General features: G+C 41.8%; 1 protein-coding gene across 8 annotated transcripts in view; it reads right to left on the bottom strand.

Annotated features, from left to right (window-relative positions):
- The window catches only part of LOC123508224 (irregular chiasm C-roughest protein-like), a 513394-nt gene that overhangs the window by 20135 nt on the left and 474844 nt on the right, over nucleotides 1-18415 (bottom strand). For all 8 annotated transcript variants that reach the window (XM_045261769.1, XM_045261770.1, XM_045261773.1 and 5 more), the window contains exons 6-9: nucleotides 16936-17051; nucleotides 15086-15230; nucleotides 13703-13821; nucleotides 11999-12164 (exon numbers count right to left, since the gene is read on the bottom strand). In XM_045261769.1, the coding sequence (XP_045117704.1) occupies nucleotides 11999-12164; nucleotides 13703-13821; nucleotides 15086-15230; nucleotides 16936-17051 (546 nt within the window). The remainder of the gene's footprint in view (nucleotides 1-11998; nucleotides 12165-13702; nucleotides 13822-15085; nucleotides 15231-16935; nucleotides 17052-18415) is intronic.

Below are 18415 nucleotides of genomic sequence, written 5' to 3'. Positions count from 1 at the left end.
CTCTCTCTCTCTCTCTCTCTCTCTCTCTCTCTCTCTCTCATAAGCTCTGTGAATAAAGCCTTACTATAGGAACCCTCGTCCTAATTTTCAAGAGTGATGATGGCAGAGAAAATTATAGCAGTACAAACAGAAAGAATGCATGCTGAGAGAGAGAGAGAGAGAGAGAGAGAGAGAGAGAGAGAGAGAGAGAGAGAGAGAGAGAGAGAGAGAGAGAGAGAGAGAGAGAGAGAGAGAGAGAGAGAGAGAGAGAGAGAGAGAGAGAGAGAGAGAGAGAGAGAGAGAGAGAGAAGAGCCATCACATTAAGCAGTGTCCTAAAAGCAATAGTCAAAACAAAGGCAAATAAATGCAATTATATTCTAAGCGTGGCGGGCACACACAGAGAGAGAGAGAGAGAGAGAGAGAGAGAGAGAGAGAGAGAGAGAGAGAGAGAGAGAGAGAGAGAGAGAGAGAGAGAGAGAGAGAGAGAGAGAGAGAGAGAGAGAGAGAGAGAGAGAGAGAGAGAGAGAGAGACTGACTTTTCAACAGCAACATTTCGAACGAATAATGGAACCTTTCAAGAAAAGGACTAAATCTCAAAAGAAAGCCAGACAAGAGCAGAGACAGAAAGAAAGAAAAAGAAGGCGAGAGAGAGAGAGAGAGAGAGAGAGAGAGAGAGAGAGAGAGAGAGAGAGAGAGAGAGAGAGTGGAAATACACAAAGAACAGATGTAGTACAAGAAAAAAGACAAAGAAACGTAATGAATTGAATTAAGGATGATCATTAGAATAATTTTTAGCATTATTAAGCATGGCGAGTAAACCCTCACTCTTCACAGAACCTTAATAACGTCAACGCTAGGGAATGTCTGTCCGTCTCCCCTTGTTGCCTTTGAAGGATGTGTGCCTCGCCTCCCCTCGCCAAGGCTTGCCATCACACGCCCTGCTCCCCTCTGTCCCTCTTCCTTCTCTTCTTACCCTCTTCAGTTCTCCCCTTGCCGCGTATCCATTGGGATCTGAATCCTTCATTGGTGCTAGGTCTCTCTCTCTCTCTCTCTCTTTCTTAAAGGATATTTTTTTATCTCTTGCTGTAGAATCTTTATATTCATTCATTCATTCATTCAGAGGAGGAGGAGTATTGGGGAAAATGTAACATTTAACTGCGTTTCTCTCTCTTTCCTATCGCCACTGAGAGAGAGAGAGAGAGAGAGAGAGAGAGAGAGAGAGAGAGAGAGAGAGAGAGAGAGAGAGAGAGAGAGGAAGCATAACGCTACCTTTTAGCAACATTTGCACCACACGTCACTGCTGCAGCAAATCGACAGTATATCCTTGAAATTGCGTGCCGTATAATAATGCAGCCATTACTCATTGCAAAATCTGCTCGTATGTGCCGTAAAAAAAGAATGGAGCAAATATGTGTGCCTAATTACCGCAGCAGTATTTTTTGACAGTAAGACAAAGAATACTAATGAGGTTTTGCCTAAGTTGCCCTCCCCCCTTAAAAAAAGTGCCCTCCGTGGTAAAGTTAATCATATTACACTGGGTTCATAATAAATATTTTTTTCCCTTTCTCTTCTTCTCTCTCTCTGATCCACTTTTTACTTGTCTTATGACGTTTCACGAATTTAGTCTCTCTCTCTCTCTCTCTCTCTCTCTCTCTCTCTCTGCACCTCCTCTCCTTTAACTCTTCTTTCTCCTGTTTCCTTAATCTCCCTTAGGGCATGAGGGAGGAACTGTACGTAATGGTGCACAGCTATTCTCTCTCTCTCTCTCTCTCTCTCTCTCTCTCTCTCTCTCTCTCTCTCTCTCTCTCTCCCCCTGGCAATTCAGAGGGTTATCGCCACCTCAACTCATCGTCCATCCATTTAGGGCTCATGGCATTGTCCGTCGCCTCCTCGTCAATGAATGATGAGCAGTAACGCGGCGCTTCCCCACCACCCCTCACAATCCCTCACCACCCTTCAGTGCCCCTCCCCTCTCCAGCTCTCTGAAACACCTGTGATTTCCCTCTCTAATCCCTCTCACTCCCTTTCCGTGATCTGACCAGCTCTCTCCTATTCCTCATCACCTGTGACTTTTCCATACACCTATAGAGAAGGAATGAGTGTGGTTTGATGCTTGGGGAATGCTCGTGGTTGGTTCTGTGAGGGTGGATGTGGGTAAGACAGTCGCTGAGGTGAAGACAGCAAGGTATGTGTATAGATTTTTTTTATGTCATATATGTGGCCTATAGCGCCTGTAGGCATATTTGAAGAGGAAGCGCCGTCCAGCTTCCACCCATTAGTGGCGCAGGCAATTTTATTTATATTAGGGCCCATATCACCACCCAAACGCATCTTTGGTGTAAGGCAATTACACCTCCACCTAGAGCCTGGGTATCATGGTGATACGTAGGTAACTTTAAACCACTCGACAAATGACAAAGTTTCAAGCCGGTACGTGGTGGGATTCGAACCTACGCATGGACGTCTGCCCGATCCCACGCTCTGTGGTATTGAGGATCAGTATTAATAAAGGACTAGAGATGATTATTTTCCAACATAAACACAATCGTGGTAGTCTGGTAAGCTCTGTGACTTCCTTGCTACTCGTACATCGTGTTTCTTTATTCTCTTCTGACGTGAATGGTTTTAAGAGGGAGGTTTAAAGACACTTATCCTCCTACTTTGGGTGACCTTTTCGAAATGTTTTTTTTTTTTTTTGTCAAATTGGTACCTGTTTTTTTTTTTTTGCCTATTTTTCGTCTTCGGTCAGTGCTTTTATATAAAACACACACACACACACACACACACACACACACACACACACACACACACACACACACACACACACACACACACTATATCAACACTATATTAATTACACAATATGTAATCCAGTCTTTCCTTACAAAAAATACACACTCTATAAAATATCGTTACAATGGCTTCCGACGAGTGAGACTGAATAAGCTAATAGTCTCGGCAGGGTTTGCAATAGTGTTGGACTAAGGTTTCGCCTCTGTTTCATGATGCGTTACTATGGCAGCTCAAATCCTATTGCTTCATTTACGAATGCCACTCACTTGATTCCTGCAGATACAGCTGTAAACACACGCAACACGAGAACACGACAACACGAGCAGCCTGTTATCAATGAGTCTGTTCTTGGTGTCAGCTTGTATCGCGGGGACTGTAACTATATTTTCTTTTTTGAGAGTGTGAACATAATCCGTTAGATGGCACCCCAATCCTCAACAATCCACAAATCACCATTAACACTTTACATATGTGAATATATGATTACAGCTGTGGGAAAAAAAAAAAAAACGTAACAGCAAGGCTCAAGAGAATGCAAAATAAATAACAGAACAGAGAGGATCCCGCTAACATTTTTGCCCCAACGTCTAAGTTTTGCAAATTCTAGCTTCATTCTGTAAACTAAAAAAAAAAAAAAGAGAGAAAACGAAAGTCAACAGATTTACCTCACCTGTTCCGACGTGTCCTCGCATGCATTTTTTCTTTTCATCATTTATTATTTTTTTCTTTCACTCGTTATTATCTTTTATGCATCCGTATGATTTTTCCACTTTCATATTTGCCTATTCATCTTATAACAACAACAACAACAACAACAACAACAACTACTACTACTACTACTACTACTACTACTACTACTACTACTACTACTACTACTATACTACTACAAAACACTTCAGACAGACAGACTCTCTCTCTCTCTCTCTCTCTCTCTCTCTCTCTCTCTCTCTCTCTCTCCAAATATCCTTAACACTTTCGATGAGGATAAATTTTATGAAAAATAGTCGTAAAAAGTAAGAGTTTTCTGTTTAATTTCAGAACGCTGCCAAGCCAAACAGATCTTACTTTGCATATAATCATATAGATTTATCCCCCTGTGCTTATCTGCCATCTTTTCCATTACTGGCAACACAAAACTAAGTGCTTTATGAGACGCTGCACTTCGTTAAGGGAAGAAGGGGGCCACCTAGTTGATGATTATTGACGGTAACCTTTCACAACAGAGGCATTCTTACGTACTGCCTTGCTTGATAGTCGAATGTAGAGTAACCTGTTATGGTCACTACATAAATTAGTGCTTTGTCTCCTTTTTTAGCGTTTTCTCTCATTCTTTGTCTTTTTTCTTTAATTCCACTTATTCTATACTGTTTTGTTTCGCTCTTGAATACTTCAATTCTTAACCCCTTCAGTACTGGGATACATTTTTACCTTAAGTTTTGGGTGTAATTAGACGATTTTATTTACATTAGGGAGGATTTATGGAGGTCAGAAGATTAATGGTCACTATTTTAATCCCTAGATGGAATTCTGAAGTTATATAGAATGACCAAATAATAATAAGAATGAATATGGAAACTTGTCATGGTACTGAAGGGGTTAAACATTTTCTCAATTTTGTTATTAAATACTTTCATTATTTCGTGTTTTTATCTTAAATATCCTGATTTTTATTGTTTCCTCTCATTCTTAAATTCTCTCGTTCTTAATTCCTCTCATTCTTAATTCCTCTCATTTTTAATTCCTTTCATTCCCAAGTCTTCTAATCTGCTAAAAATCTGTCAGTTATTAAATTTTCCGAACTGAAATTATTGGCGGAGTTGAGATTGAACTACGACTCAAAGATATTTGACTACAAGATAAAATCATACGAAGAGAGGAACGATAGTGACGCAGACTACAGAAAAAAAAAAATTTGAGAGAGATTTTATGAAGAAAAAAAGTGAAGGGAATAAGTGAGACAAACACGATGTAAGTAAACGTAGCATGTTAATATTCCTGTAATCGTAAATGTATCCACAAATCATTCTGTGACTGCCAAGAGTGAAAGGTTGGCACATAATAGGAGTCTCCTACAGTTCCTTCTGTTCCTTGCACCTTCCTCTGTGACGAGTGTACCGGTTCATTAATCTTGTCACGTTTGATATTCTTCCTTATTGCAAACTAGTTGCCTTCATTTAGCTAATTGCCATCCTGATCGTCTGCGTTATGCTGAGTGATGTGGAGACTGCTCTACGCCCTATGATGGTGACGTTAATTGGACATACCACTCCACTTCCGAGATTATGTTGGTGTTTCTAATGGTAAAATTTATCTTCCTCTTAGCTCTCCTTAAGCTTACTCTATTATGACCATTTCTGTTGCAGCAAACGTTATTGCAACTACCACCACTACCTCTTTCACAACAAATGCGACCACCAGCAATAACAACTAGTATTACTACCACTATTGCTACTGTTGCTGCTGCTGCTGCTGCTGCTGCTGCTGCAACTACTACTACTACTACTACTACTACTACTACTACTACTACTACTACTACTATTGCTGCTACAGCAACATCAGCAACAATAGCAACAACAGCAGCAGCAGCAATAATAATAATAACAACAACAACAACAACAACAACAACAACAATTACTACTACTACTACTACTATTACTATTACTATTACTACTATTACTACTATTACTACTACTACTATTACTACAACTATTGCTGCTGCTGCTGCTACTGCTGCTATTACTACTACTGCTGTTGCTGCTGTTGCCGCTGTTGCTGCTACCACCACTACAGATATATGTAATAATTCTTCTAAACACTGGTCTTCCCCCACATTAAAATCGACGTCAAGGGAAAAACAAGCAATATTCTGAGAGAACATTACATATACAGCACATTCAAGCAAAAATAACCATGAAATGAAAAACACAACAACAAAATAAATGAATATGCGAACACATTAATACTGCTCCTGTTAATTATAATGACAGCAGCACTGACAACAGCAACAACAATAACAATAACAAGAACAACAACAATAATAATAATAATAAAAATAATAATAACAATAATAATAATAATAATAATGATAATAATAACAATAACAATAATAATAATGACAATAATGGTAATTGTGGCGCCCTGAATGAAGCCCATTTCACGTAGCCATGTCTCATCTCTATCAGTATCACCTCAATTTTTAAGGTCTATCTTTTACCTGTCTGTCTGTCTCTCTCTTAGTCTGTCTTTTTGCCTGTCCACCTGTCTCTTGGTCTGCCTGTCTATCTGAAGAAACACTAAGAAGTCAGCAGACTCGGTATACGTGTAGCAGGCCAGGCGGCCGTTCAGTGCGTCAGGCATGAGGGAGAGGATGGGGGAGCTGCCCTTGTCGACAGTGTTCCGCAGCGCCACGTGGATAAGCTCTGTGTACACTCCAGAGGAAAGACTCGCCCATGAAATGATTTCTGATATGTAAATGGTCCCAACATTCCTGGCTCCCCACGGCGCACGAGCAAGGAATCAAAGAAACAAATGTACAATATGCCCCCTCGCGGTGTCCCTTGAGAAGCCGCTGCGTTGTATCCTATGAAAACACTACATGGTCGGCGCCAGGCACAGGGCAGAGCGGGGAAAGAAAAATAAGAATTATGGAAACGCCACTTGCAAATGCTCACTGAAAAACACCACTATCTACATTCTGCAGCCGCCGCACGATTAGAAATGAAAGACGCAGAATTTCACTAAAGAAAAAAGAAAAAAAAAAAAAAAGACAGGAACACAAAAGAAGAACCAATATTCTGGACGATACAACACAAAAAAACAAAACAATAGAAATTAACAAAAGGGAAATACAAACAGACATGAAAATAACGAAACAAAGGAAAGATAGAGAAAGCCGCAGGCAAGAATGAATTTGAAAAGAGGAGCAGAGAACACGAACTCCGAATGGCGGCGGCGAGTCTAGAGTGTCTGGCCAATGAAGACTCGTGTTTCAGCGCCCGGCCCGAAAAAGGCGTACATACAAAGACTGGCTATTGATTCATTGACTGACTTGGCTTAAGAATGTGGATGTGGGAGGAGGAGCAGGACGGGAGGAAGGAAGGAAGGAGGATGGGGAGGGGGAGAAAGAGAGGGAAGAGGAGGACAAAGGAAGAACATAGAGAAAGTGACTTGTTGGTTTTTCGGAGGCTGTTTGTGATAACCAGAGCATCTAAATACATAGAAAAGGAAGAAGAAAAAGAAGAAGAAGAAAAAGAAGAAGAAAGAAAAGGAAAAAACAATAGAAGTAGGAGAAAAAATAACAATAACAATAACAATAACAACAACAATAATAACAACAACAACAAGATGATGAGGAGGAGGAAGAAAGAATAAGAAATATGAAAGCATGAGCATCAGGGAACTACTACAACTGAATAATACATGAATAAAAAAAGGAATAATATGAAAGAGGGTGAAAAGAGAGGAAACGACACACAGTACATGAGAGAGAGAGAGAGAGAGAGAGAGAGAGAGAGAGAGAGAGAGAGAGAGAGAGAGAGAGAGAGAGAGAGAGAGAGAGAGAGAGAGAGAGAGAGAGAGATAAGACAAAAGGAAGTGAAGGGGAGAAGTGAGATAAGGCAGATAAGGTTGGGGAGACAGAGGTGAGAAAACATGAAGTAGATGAAATAGCGAAGATAAGGAAGAAAGAACAATGAGGATAAAGATGAAGAATGATCATGCACTAGACGTGGAGGAGAAAGAGAGAGGGAAAGTGACAGGAAAAGTGGAATCGTAAGTGGAAGCAGGAAAAGAGTGACGGCAAAGGTGGAAATACAACAGGAGGGAGGGGCACACCGCTCTATGGGGGAAAGGAGGAATATTAGAGGGGGAGGAGCTGGAGGGGTCGCGGAGGGAGGGAGGGAGGGAAAGACGGTCAGAGGGGAGGAACAATAGCAGTAAGACGACCCGGTGGAGGTTGTCAATCCAGAGGCGATGGGAGAGATAACTCAGACTTCTGCTCTTCCTCCTCTCTCCCTCTCCCCCCCGTTCCTATCCTCAGTTAACCCGTTTATTGCACTCTTACTCCTGATTCATTGTTCGTGCCTCCTGTCTGACTCACTCTTACTCTCTTACTCTTCCTTAGGCCCAGGTTACACTAGTCTGTTTTTATGGATTCAGTTTCCGTACACCGTCCAACAATGACGTTGCCACCGTTTCCATTCGAGTGACTGTAATGGAACCCCGGCTTCGTATCTGCATTAGGTTGAACGGACGTCGTCGAGCGGAAGAGATGAACGAATTTAACTTTGTAGTGCGGAAAGACAGGCACAGTGTTAGTGTTACACATGCTGATATTTAGATGTTAAGGCATGATGCCGAAGTACACGACTAAACGTTAATGAATGACAGTTTTTGTAATGTAATAATACTTATTGTAAATTAAATATTTTTACACTGATCGTGGAAAAAGTGGAGTGACTGGAATCCCAGCGCTATATAAGCACAAACACATGAATGGCCTCGACAGGTTTCAATCCATCAGACTGCACAAAAGCAACAAGCCTTTCCAAGCAACTGTAATAATGACGGTGCATTAATATCTGACAACCAGACAACTGGAATATACTAGTATGACCTTCTCCACCACACTGTGTATTGGGTAGTGTCAATGCATGGTGCAGTGGTGGGTACCGTAGTGCTATCTATGGCTTGTAGGATTCCCTTGCATGAAGTTCCTTATATTTCTTTACTGTGCAATGAATGACCCTCTCCTCCTCTTCACTGGCCATTCTACGTTAGCTGCGAGCAATAAGATGACAAGACATATCTACATTCCATATCTTCGCGGTGCCATGTTGACAAATAAGGGATACGGAAACGGCGGTGAAAGAAGGCTTAATAAGGATGACTTCTAGGAAAGAATGACACTCCTCTCTCTTTCTCTCTACGCTTCTTTTACCTGAAAGTTTTTATCTTTTTGCCGACGTCGAGTAAAAGTTAAGAAGATGCTACATTGTGGCTTCGAAATTAAGACTAAATGAGAAAAAGAGGAAAATATATCAGTACTCTTCCTCTCCTCATCTACGCCTCAATCTTTTCTAGGAATTACAACACATAAATGAAAACTTCTACCAGGACTTTCAGACCAATACTATAAAACACCTGCGCCGAACCTCCACCACATTAGAAAGGCTCTAATTGAAGTTCTACAGGTCTTTAAGGATGTTCTATGATAAGTGACATATTAACAAAATTTCTACATTAGGAAGTGAAGAAACAGTTGTACCGAGACGATAATTTTTTTTTTCTGAACACGTGCATCTGTATAACACACTACAGTTTCTGAGTCTTGTGGGTGTCATAGTCTCTACTCATGATAAATTTTGACACTGTTACCTTCTTCGCCATCTTCTAAAACTGTCATCCTCTCTGTGAATTACTTTCTATATGGCTCGTCTTACTGTCTGGCTCTCAAATAAAAAGTTCATCGCCTACAGAAGAAGAAAAAGAGGAGGGAGAGGAGGAGGAGGAAGAGTACGAGGAGGTGAAGGAGAAAGCCAAGACAAAAAGAGAGAAAGCACCAAAGTAAACATTTTCTCGACATTCTCTCTCTCTCTCTCTCTCTCTCTCTCTCTCTCTCTCTCTCTCTCTCTCTCTCTCTCTCTCTCTCTCTCTCTCTCTCTCTCTCTCTCTCTCTCTCTCTCTCTCTCTCTCTCTCTCTCTCTCTCTCTCTCTCTCTCTCTCTTCTCACTCACTTGCTTCCATCACTCCATCATCTTCACTCACTCCACGCACCGCAGTTTCTCTCAACGCCAACAAAATATACCGGGCTTTCTGTGCTTCACGCTGCGCCAAGGTTAACCACAAACACACGGACAGACAGAAACATGCTAAATCCAGACAGGAGGGATAGGATTGAAAACTTGAGGCCCTGGGAGGTGACAACACTAGGCACTTTTCCGTTCCTAGGGCGCATAGTCACTCAGTCCTTGCATAGAGTGAAATATTATGTATCTGGAGAACATCTGGTGAGAGATGTTAAGAAGATGAACGATGATTTGCACGTCCAAAAGCGGCGGGGAAAGCACATCAGTGAGTGAGTGAGGAGTGAGGAAGTGAGAGAGGGAGTGAAGGAGGCAAAACTGGCGGGGAAGAAGGAAGGAATGGAGAAAAGGAGGAAGGAAGGATGGTAGGAGGAGAAAGACAGGAAAAGGAGGTTCATGGATGGAGGAGATGAAATTGTATGAGTTAACGTATGAGAGAGAGAGAGAGAGAGAGAGAGAGAGAGAGAGAGAGAGAGAGAGAGAGAGAGAGAGAAAGAGAGAGAGAGAATGAGTGATGGAGCAGGCACGAGAGGGGCGGAATGGAGGGAGAGCAGGTCTGGACACATTTTACCTCCATTTCTGGTCGTATTTCTGAGCAGCCACATTAATACCACAGAAATATTGTGGGACACAGATGACCTTCCCGAACTGAGGCTTGGTACGCCGTGGGGGGAGGGAGAGACAGAAAGGAAGGGCTATGGGGAGCAGGGGAAGAAGTGCCGGAGGGGAGAAAGGTTATGGGGGAAGGAGGGAAGGAGGGAGGGACGCATATTTGGTTAATTTTTTGTCCTCGCGTCCAACTTTCATCCCCAAATAATAGTGAAATGTATATTTGTATTTTTATCGGTACTTAGCAAGCGGTTAAAAATAATTGTACCTACAACTGAATATTAATTAATTTCTCCCCCCCTTTTCTCTCTCTCTCTCTCTCTCTCTCTCTCTCTCTCTCTCTCGATGAAAAGGCACCGTTCCTCCTTGAGTATAAATAACGATGATAAGAAAAGTCGTAGCCAAGATCACTGTTAAAAGAAATGTTAGGCTTGAAAGGAAAACATTTGAGTATCCTGTCTGATGAGAAAGAGTTCAGACATCACCATAATACGAGCCACTGCAGTCAGTTCACTCTCTTGAAAGAAAATGGCCTTGGGCATTTTGTTACAGAATAGCAAACCCTTGCCGTAACCCAATTACAGAAAACGAAATCAGGGAATTACGTTGGCGTACTGGATAAGGTGGTGAGCGTGGGATCGAGCAGACGTTCACGATGGATTCGAATCCCATCACGTGCAGTCTTAAATTCTTTGCCATTTGTCGAGTGGTTTAAAGTTACCTACATGCCACCATGTTCTAGGTGGTTACACCAAAGGTGCGCTTGGGTGGTGATATGGGCCCTAATATGGGTACCATTATAAATCAAATTGCCTGCGCCACTAATGGGCAGAAGCTTAACAGAGCTTCCCACATATACTCTTCAAGCATGCCTACAGACGCTATAGGCCATAACATAAAAAAAAATAATAATAATAATGGACGTTATGGAAAACTGGGAACGACATTACTACTACTGCTACTGATATTACTGCATAGTACTACTGCTACTACAACTACTATTACTATTTCCATTGCTAACGCTAATGTTTATGGATAGATATGGTAGTGGGCATCGATCGGTATATACAGACGGCTATTTACTTGACGGAGCAGCCTCCCTACCCTCATTTTTAGGTAAAGTGTCATGTCGATTCAAGAGATTTTAATAGGTAAATAACATTGGCCAGAAGTCGTGATCCATATATGAAGCCACACTTTTTTCAACCTCACTCCATGTCAACTTCCCCATATAAACTTGTTTCTACATTTCTCATTCCTCTTCCTATCACCACCATCTACTCTTAAATCCCCATCTCTCTCTCTCTCTCTCTCTCTCTCTCTCTCTCTCTCTCGCTCTCTAAGATACACGTCAAAGATAGTTCTAACCAATGAAAGCTGCCCTGAAAAAAAGGATGATAGATGCCAGTTTTGTTAGAAATACGATTATAGGTAGGAAATCTGCTTTATCACGTGGGGAGGAAACTCTGCGAATATTCATCCCCTTCAGTACCATGACGTGTTTTCGTATTTATTCTGTTTAGGATTTAGCGATTTTATACAGCTTCAGAAACTTATATGCATTAATCTTTTGACCTCCATAAAAACTTCCTAATGTAAATAAAGACGTCTAATCATACCCATACTCGTAGTAAAAATGCGTCCCAGTACTGAAGAGGTTAACTCAAAAACTGCCAAGTGTATGCCTCCTTACATTTTTGCAGCCTCCCTTACGTTCTCACTATGCTTTCGAGAATCCTGAATTACTCTCACTACTTGTACACTACCTCCCCCTCCATAACACTAAAAGAGAGTAGTTTTACGGGTCACTCACCAACGACCTCCACAATAATGGGCTCGCTGCGGTCTTCCAGTGTCTGCTCGCGGATAACAGACGAGGCCACGCACACGTACTCGCCCTGGTGCTCGTACGTGACATCCTCCAGCAACAGTGTGGCGTTATGGCCTCGCACTTCTGTCTTCTGTGTGTCCGGTATCATCTGTTGGGTGAGGATAGAAGACAATGGTTCTCGTATTGTGTTTGATGATTGGAATAGACTCAATAATCAGGTTGCTTGTGTTGAGTCACTTACGAACTTTTTAAACGAAGATTAGGCAAATTTATGGATGGAGATCATAAGTGGAAATATGTAGAAATGTTTCATACAGGGACTGACACCTGTTTCCTGCAGCTTGTCTTGTTTTCTAATGTTCTAAGGAAAGGACCGAAATGAGGAGGGAGAAGAGGAGTATGAGGAGGAAGGAGAATATAATAGGGAAACTTCTCAAATACACGAAAAAAATATACAACAGTGAATAAAGTGGGATAAAGGTATATGCAAAATATGTGGGTTTGATTTACAGCTACATCTAAAAGACAGTTATTTTCGTAGTAAAAGCGAAACGTTACAAAAAATACATAAAGTGTGTATTAAACTAAATGAAAAAATATCAGCAAAACAAGGAAAGCCGTTAATTCACACACACACACACACACACACACACACACACACACACACACACACACACACACACACACACACACACACACACACACACACACACAAAGAAACAAGGATGAATCAATGAAGACAATCAACTAAAGACACATCACAAGCGCTCCGTAGCAAAGACAAACACTTACTTGAATTTTCACGTTGAGTTCAGAATAACAATCAATATGGAGTCGGCAAGTAAATAACCAGTCGCTTCATCTTCCTTTAGCATGTCATGTATGTAATGTTACTTCTATTTATGCTGACTCGTTTATTTCTCCCGCGAAAAAAGTTAAGCGTTGTGGTTTAATGTTCAGAATATACAATTTAGAGGCAACGCTTACAGCAGGTGGAGTGATCGATTTATTCAAACTTTTTCGTTTTCTATTTAAGAGCGCTCCTGACCAATTGCAAGATAGGTAACTGAGAGGAAATAAAAGACCAAATTGAGTGCCATTTTCCAAAGAGATTCCAAATAGAGATGGAATTTAGTGATTGTAGTTATATCTTTGCCCATTGAAATCATAACTCGAATGAATAGCAGGTGTCACGGTCACTGAAGGTTAAACGGTTAAAAAAGCAAAATAAAAAAGTAAAACAATTTATTTTTTACCAAATTGAATGTCAGATAACTCAGTTTGACAGGCCATCTATAACCTCTATGCTCTCTTTATGGCAATGTCTCACGTATCTCTGTTCAAAGAGGCGCTCGTGCCTATAGCTTTGTGCCGGTAACTATGAGGTACAACTTCCTTATAAACCATGATGTAAATGTTATATTTCATCTTTGTATTGAGTCTGGCAAGCCTCCACTTCCCTGTCTGTCTGTCTGTCTGTCTGTCTGTCTGTCTGTCTGTCTGTCTGTCTGTCTGTCTGTCTGTCTGTCTGTCTCTCTCTCTCTCTCTCTCTCTCTCTCTCTCTCTCTCTCTCTCTCTCTCTCTCTCTCTCTCTCTCTCTCTCTCTGTCGAACACGGCATGCGAACATAAAAAAAGTAGCAGTCAACTTTTGCACCAGGAAACTGGACAGAGCTGGAGACACTCACCTGAATCCACGTGTACTGTGGCGGAGGGTTGGCCTCGGCAATGCACTCCAGCAGCGTGTGGTTGTGAAGGGTGGCGGTGACCAGGGGAGCGGGACCCACCTGGAGGACGCGGGGCCGGTCTGGTGACGGGAGAGGTATGGGAGGTGAGTGATGGTGGTGGCAGTGGTGACGGTGGTGGTTGCATGAATTAGTTGCTCCGAGGTATAATGATTCACCCAAATAATCAACCCTACACCATTATGATACGTGTTGAAAAAGCAATTACATGTATCACGCATCAATTAGTAGCAGTGCAATCTAATGTAAAAATGCAAAGCTGTTAATACAACGTTCAAAACACGGTAATTCCTCTTCATCATCCCATCAGCGCGACCATAATTTACCACCTCTGGGGCCGCTACCGCTGGCGCATCCCTGACCCCTCCGCCTCGTCCTGCCACGTGAAGTACTACCAATTATGTATCTCACGCGTATCTCAGTCTAATTAACGCTTTCCTTAATTAATCATCTCAGGCATCCCGTGGCGGTTTACTTATTCATTTTCTCTACCCCATAACAGCGCCACTACTTATCTGGTTTCACCGTGCCAACATGTAAGGCTGGTATTCAGAAACGTTTAGCTCTCTCACCATGACTGTTTTCAAAGGCTACTGAAGTGATAAGCTATGTTTTCAAGAGTAGAATGTTTTTCTTATAAATGTAACGTAGAAATCTTGTTAATATGTCACTACAGCCATAAAATCACCCGTGTAATTTCAAGTAGAATTCTTTGAAAATAATTTGGAAGCTGGCAAAGATGTTTCAAGCTTACCGTTTTCTTCTTTGTGAGCAAAAGAAAGTATTTACATTACATTTCAATGCACAACAAATAATATTGTATCACGCTCTTTTTTTCTTTCATTTGCTTGATTTTACACTTTTATGAACCCATCATATAATTTTGACACATTCTTAACCTTTTTGATATCCTTTTGAACCTAAATTCTTTAATCCTTTCATAAACTTTTTCACTAATGCTGATTATATATTTCTCTTAACTCATCGTATTATTTTGATACATTCTTGAGCCATCCTGATAGTTTTGAACTAATCTTACGTCTTTACGCTTACTCAACCATTTTTTATTTTTATTTTGAACCAGTATTTACAAACGTTCTACTTTCTCATAACGAATATTTTTAAACATCACTGAGATGATTGGCCAGATTTTCAAGAATGTTTCTCTTGTACAAAATGCAGAAATCTTGTTAATCTGTCTCTAGAGCCATAAGAAAACATCCTTAAAACACGTGTGATTTCAACTTAGTCTTTTGAAAGTGAAAGTGCGATGCAGCAGTGTTTGAGAATATGATCCTAGAACTAAGAGTATTTCTGGACACTCACATTTGACATCAATCTTGACGGAGATGGGATCGGAGCCTCCTACGGCGTTCCTTGCCTCGCAGGTGTAGGTGCCCGAGTGCTTTCTGCTCACAGGATTGAAGCGAACTTCTCGTTGGAAGCTGAACACGTCAGTCTGTCCATTAACCTAGATTGTACAAAGAAGAGAGAACAGGGTGTAAGTCTCGCTCTTTCTACACATACACAAACAGAAACATAAACACGCAAAGACCCTCACATCATACCAAACTCACCCCACTTAACAAGAAGCAGGAAGAAGATGTGCTTGACTGTGAAATTGACAACATATTTCTCTGCACACCAATCACGTTCAAGCCAGAGATGCAGAAAATGGAAACAGGGAGATCATACGTGGAAAAGGAAACATTTGGCGCAGAACACCTCAAAGAAAACCAGAATAATAACGCACAGATCAGGAAAACACATTAAAAACAGCCATTGAATAAGAAAAGAAGGGGAGGAAGGGAAAGATGTAGAAGGAAATAGGCGAGAAAGCACCTCACTGGAAGAAAAGCCATGCCAGGGAAACTCTCGTAAGGGAAACACAAATGTTACAGAGGAGAAACACCACAAACAAATTTACGGGCTGTGTATAATTAAAGTTGCTGTTTTCTTTTTACTTTTTTTCCTTGCTCCTAATTTAACAGGAAAAGAATGTAAGGTGTATATTTCAAGTGAAGCAGGCAGGCGCTTATTACCACTACGTCATGTGTTTCAAAATAATTAGCTGAGTCAGAAATGCCTCGCTGAAAGTAATATGTTCAATCCACACTGAGAAAGAGGAGGAGGAGGAGGAGGAGGTGGAGGTGGAGGTCGAGGTGGAGATAAAGGTGGTGGTGGTGATGGTGGTGGTGGAAAAAGAGGAAGAGGAGGTGGTAGAAAGATAAGAGGAAAAAGAGAACAAGTGGTGAAAAAGAAGAAAAGGAGGAGGAGGAGGAGAAGGAAAAGGAAAAACAGAAGGAGGAGGAGGAGCAGGAGGAGGAGGAGGAGGAGGAGGAGGAGGAGGAAGAGGAAGAGGAAGAGGAAGAGAAGGAGGAAGAGGAAGAGGAGGAGGAGGAGGAGGAGGAGGAGGAGGAGGAGGAGGAGGAGGAGGAGGAGGAGGAGGAGGAGGAGGAGGAAGAGGAAGGAAGAGGAAGAGGAAGAGGAAGAGGAGGAGGAGGAGGAGGAGGAGGAGGAGGAGGAGGAGGAGGAGGAGGAGGAGGAGGAGGAGAAAAGGAAGAGGAAGAGGAAGAGGAGGAGGAGGAGGAGGAGGAGGAGGAGGAGGAGGAGGAGGAGGAGGAGGAGGAGAAGGAGGAGGAAAAGGACAAAAAAGAAAAAGAGAAAGATGAAAGAAAAAGTACAGGAATAAGACAAACAAGGAAAAGAAGAATTCAACAGTAATGAAGAAGAAATCCAACAACAATGAGAGCCCTCTAATACACACACACACACACACACACACACACACACACACACACACACACACACACACAACGCGTAGTGTAGTGGTTAGCACGCTCGACTCACAATCGAGAGGGCCGGGTTCGAATCCCGGCGCGGCGAGGCAAATGGGCAAGCCTCTTAATGTGTAGCCTCTGTTTACCTAGCAGTGAATAGGTACGGGATGTAACTCGAGGGGTTGTGGCCTCGCTTTCCCGGTGTGTGGAGTGTGGTGTGGTCTCAGTCCTACCCGAAGATCGGTCTATGAGCTCTGAGCTCGCTCCGTAATGGGGAAGACTGGCTGGGTGACCAGCAGAAGACCGAGGTGAATTACACACACACACACACACACACACACACACACACACACACACACACACACACACACACACACACACGACACTCATACTCACCCGCCACACAACATTAGCTCCAGGGTTCGAATCCACGAGGCAGCGCAGCACTACATTGTCCACGCCCTCCTCGATGTCCTCTCCGGGGGCGCCCTCTAGTGTGACGGAGGGCGCGTCTGAGGGTAAAGAAGGGAAGCATTAAGCCTTTTACCGTCATAGTTGTCCCAGACTATTGGCTAACTTTATTAATTTTTAAGGGAACTGGCAATCAAGTGGACCTTTTTTTCATATTTTTTGGTTGTCCTTGGCCAGCTTTCTCTCTTGCATAAAAAATAAAAAAATAGTGTTCCTCTGTTAGCAATGAGTCCTGTAATTATGTTTGCGTGGACACAGAAAAAACTGGGTTCAAGGTTTGCTTAAAAGATCGGATTAGAATGAGATAGGATAGAATTGGTGTTCAAATAGTGTGGTAGATGAACGGAATGAGATAGTCAGGTTGCAGGTGTTGAGTCATTTGGGAACTTAACAAGACAACATGGGTGAGGATAATAAGTGGAAATAGGTAATAGTGACATGGCTTCTTGCAGCTTCCTCTGTTTTCTTATATTCTTATCTTTCCACAGAAAAAAAAGTAATAGAATAGTCAGTGAATATTGTCTATTGTAACATACACCATGATTCAAAAGACTATAATTGAAAAGATCCCTAAAACGAAGTAGGGGATTAAGAAAAAGGATAAAAATATGAGTCGTAGGTAAGACTTGCTGTACAAGGGAAGAAGGGAAAGGGAAGTTACACGAGAATTGTAATTGTTCTTAACGACTGAGTGGGAAGAAGTGAAAGGGAAATAAAACGAGAATAAATGTATTTGTTCTTAACTTAACCACTGAGTCACCATAGCAAAGCAGAAGAAAGGGGTTAACGTGGCATTTATGGAGGAAAACTTCTTATTGTTTGATGGATTGATTACGTGGTGTAGGATGGAAGAAAAGATTGAGTTACCAGCAGAAGAGTGGTATTAATGCGTTTTGTTTTCTTAGTTAACGAGAAAAACACGTAACTCCCAGACAATGCCATTACATAGGGAGGGGAGAATTATTACCACTGTGAAAGAGAGAGAGAGAGAGAGAGAGAGAGAGAGAGAGAGATGTTTACCACAATTATTTTCTTAATCAAAGAGAAACACACGTCATTTCTACAACATGACATGATAGAGGAAATGTTCTAATGAGATGACATGTTCCTCGTCCAAACGTCCACGAAATGTCTGCTTTGGTTTCTGTTAAAGTTCAGTGTTGATTAGCAATGTCCAACCTCCCAATTAGCGAACGTCGATGCGCTTCACCTTTCCTCTGTCTACCTGCGTCACCAGTCCGATTCCAACAATGTATAATGAAAACATAATGGAGAGATAGACAAAGAACAGTGTCCATCCATCTCTCCTTTTCAAAATTTATCTGTTTCTTTGTATATCTCTGTGTGTGTTCCTGTCTGTTCGTTTTCTTTTATTAATTTTGTCTGTATGTCTGAATGTATGTCA

Source organism: Portunus trituberculatus, chromosome 24, assembly GCF_017591435.1.
Source record: "Portunus trituberculatus isolate SZX2019 chromosome 24, ASM1759143v1, whole genome shotgun sequence".
NCBI classification, from domain to species: Eukaryota; Metazoa; Arthropoda; class Malacostraca; order Decapoda; family Portunidae; genus Portunus; species Portunus trituberculatus.
The sequence above is the reverse complement of the archived record's forward strand: the minus strand, read 5'-3'. Positions and strand labels throughout refer to the sequence as shown.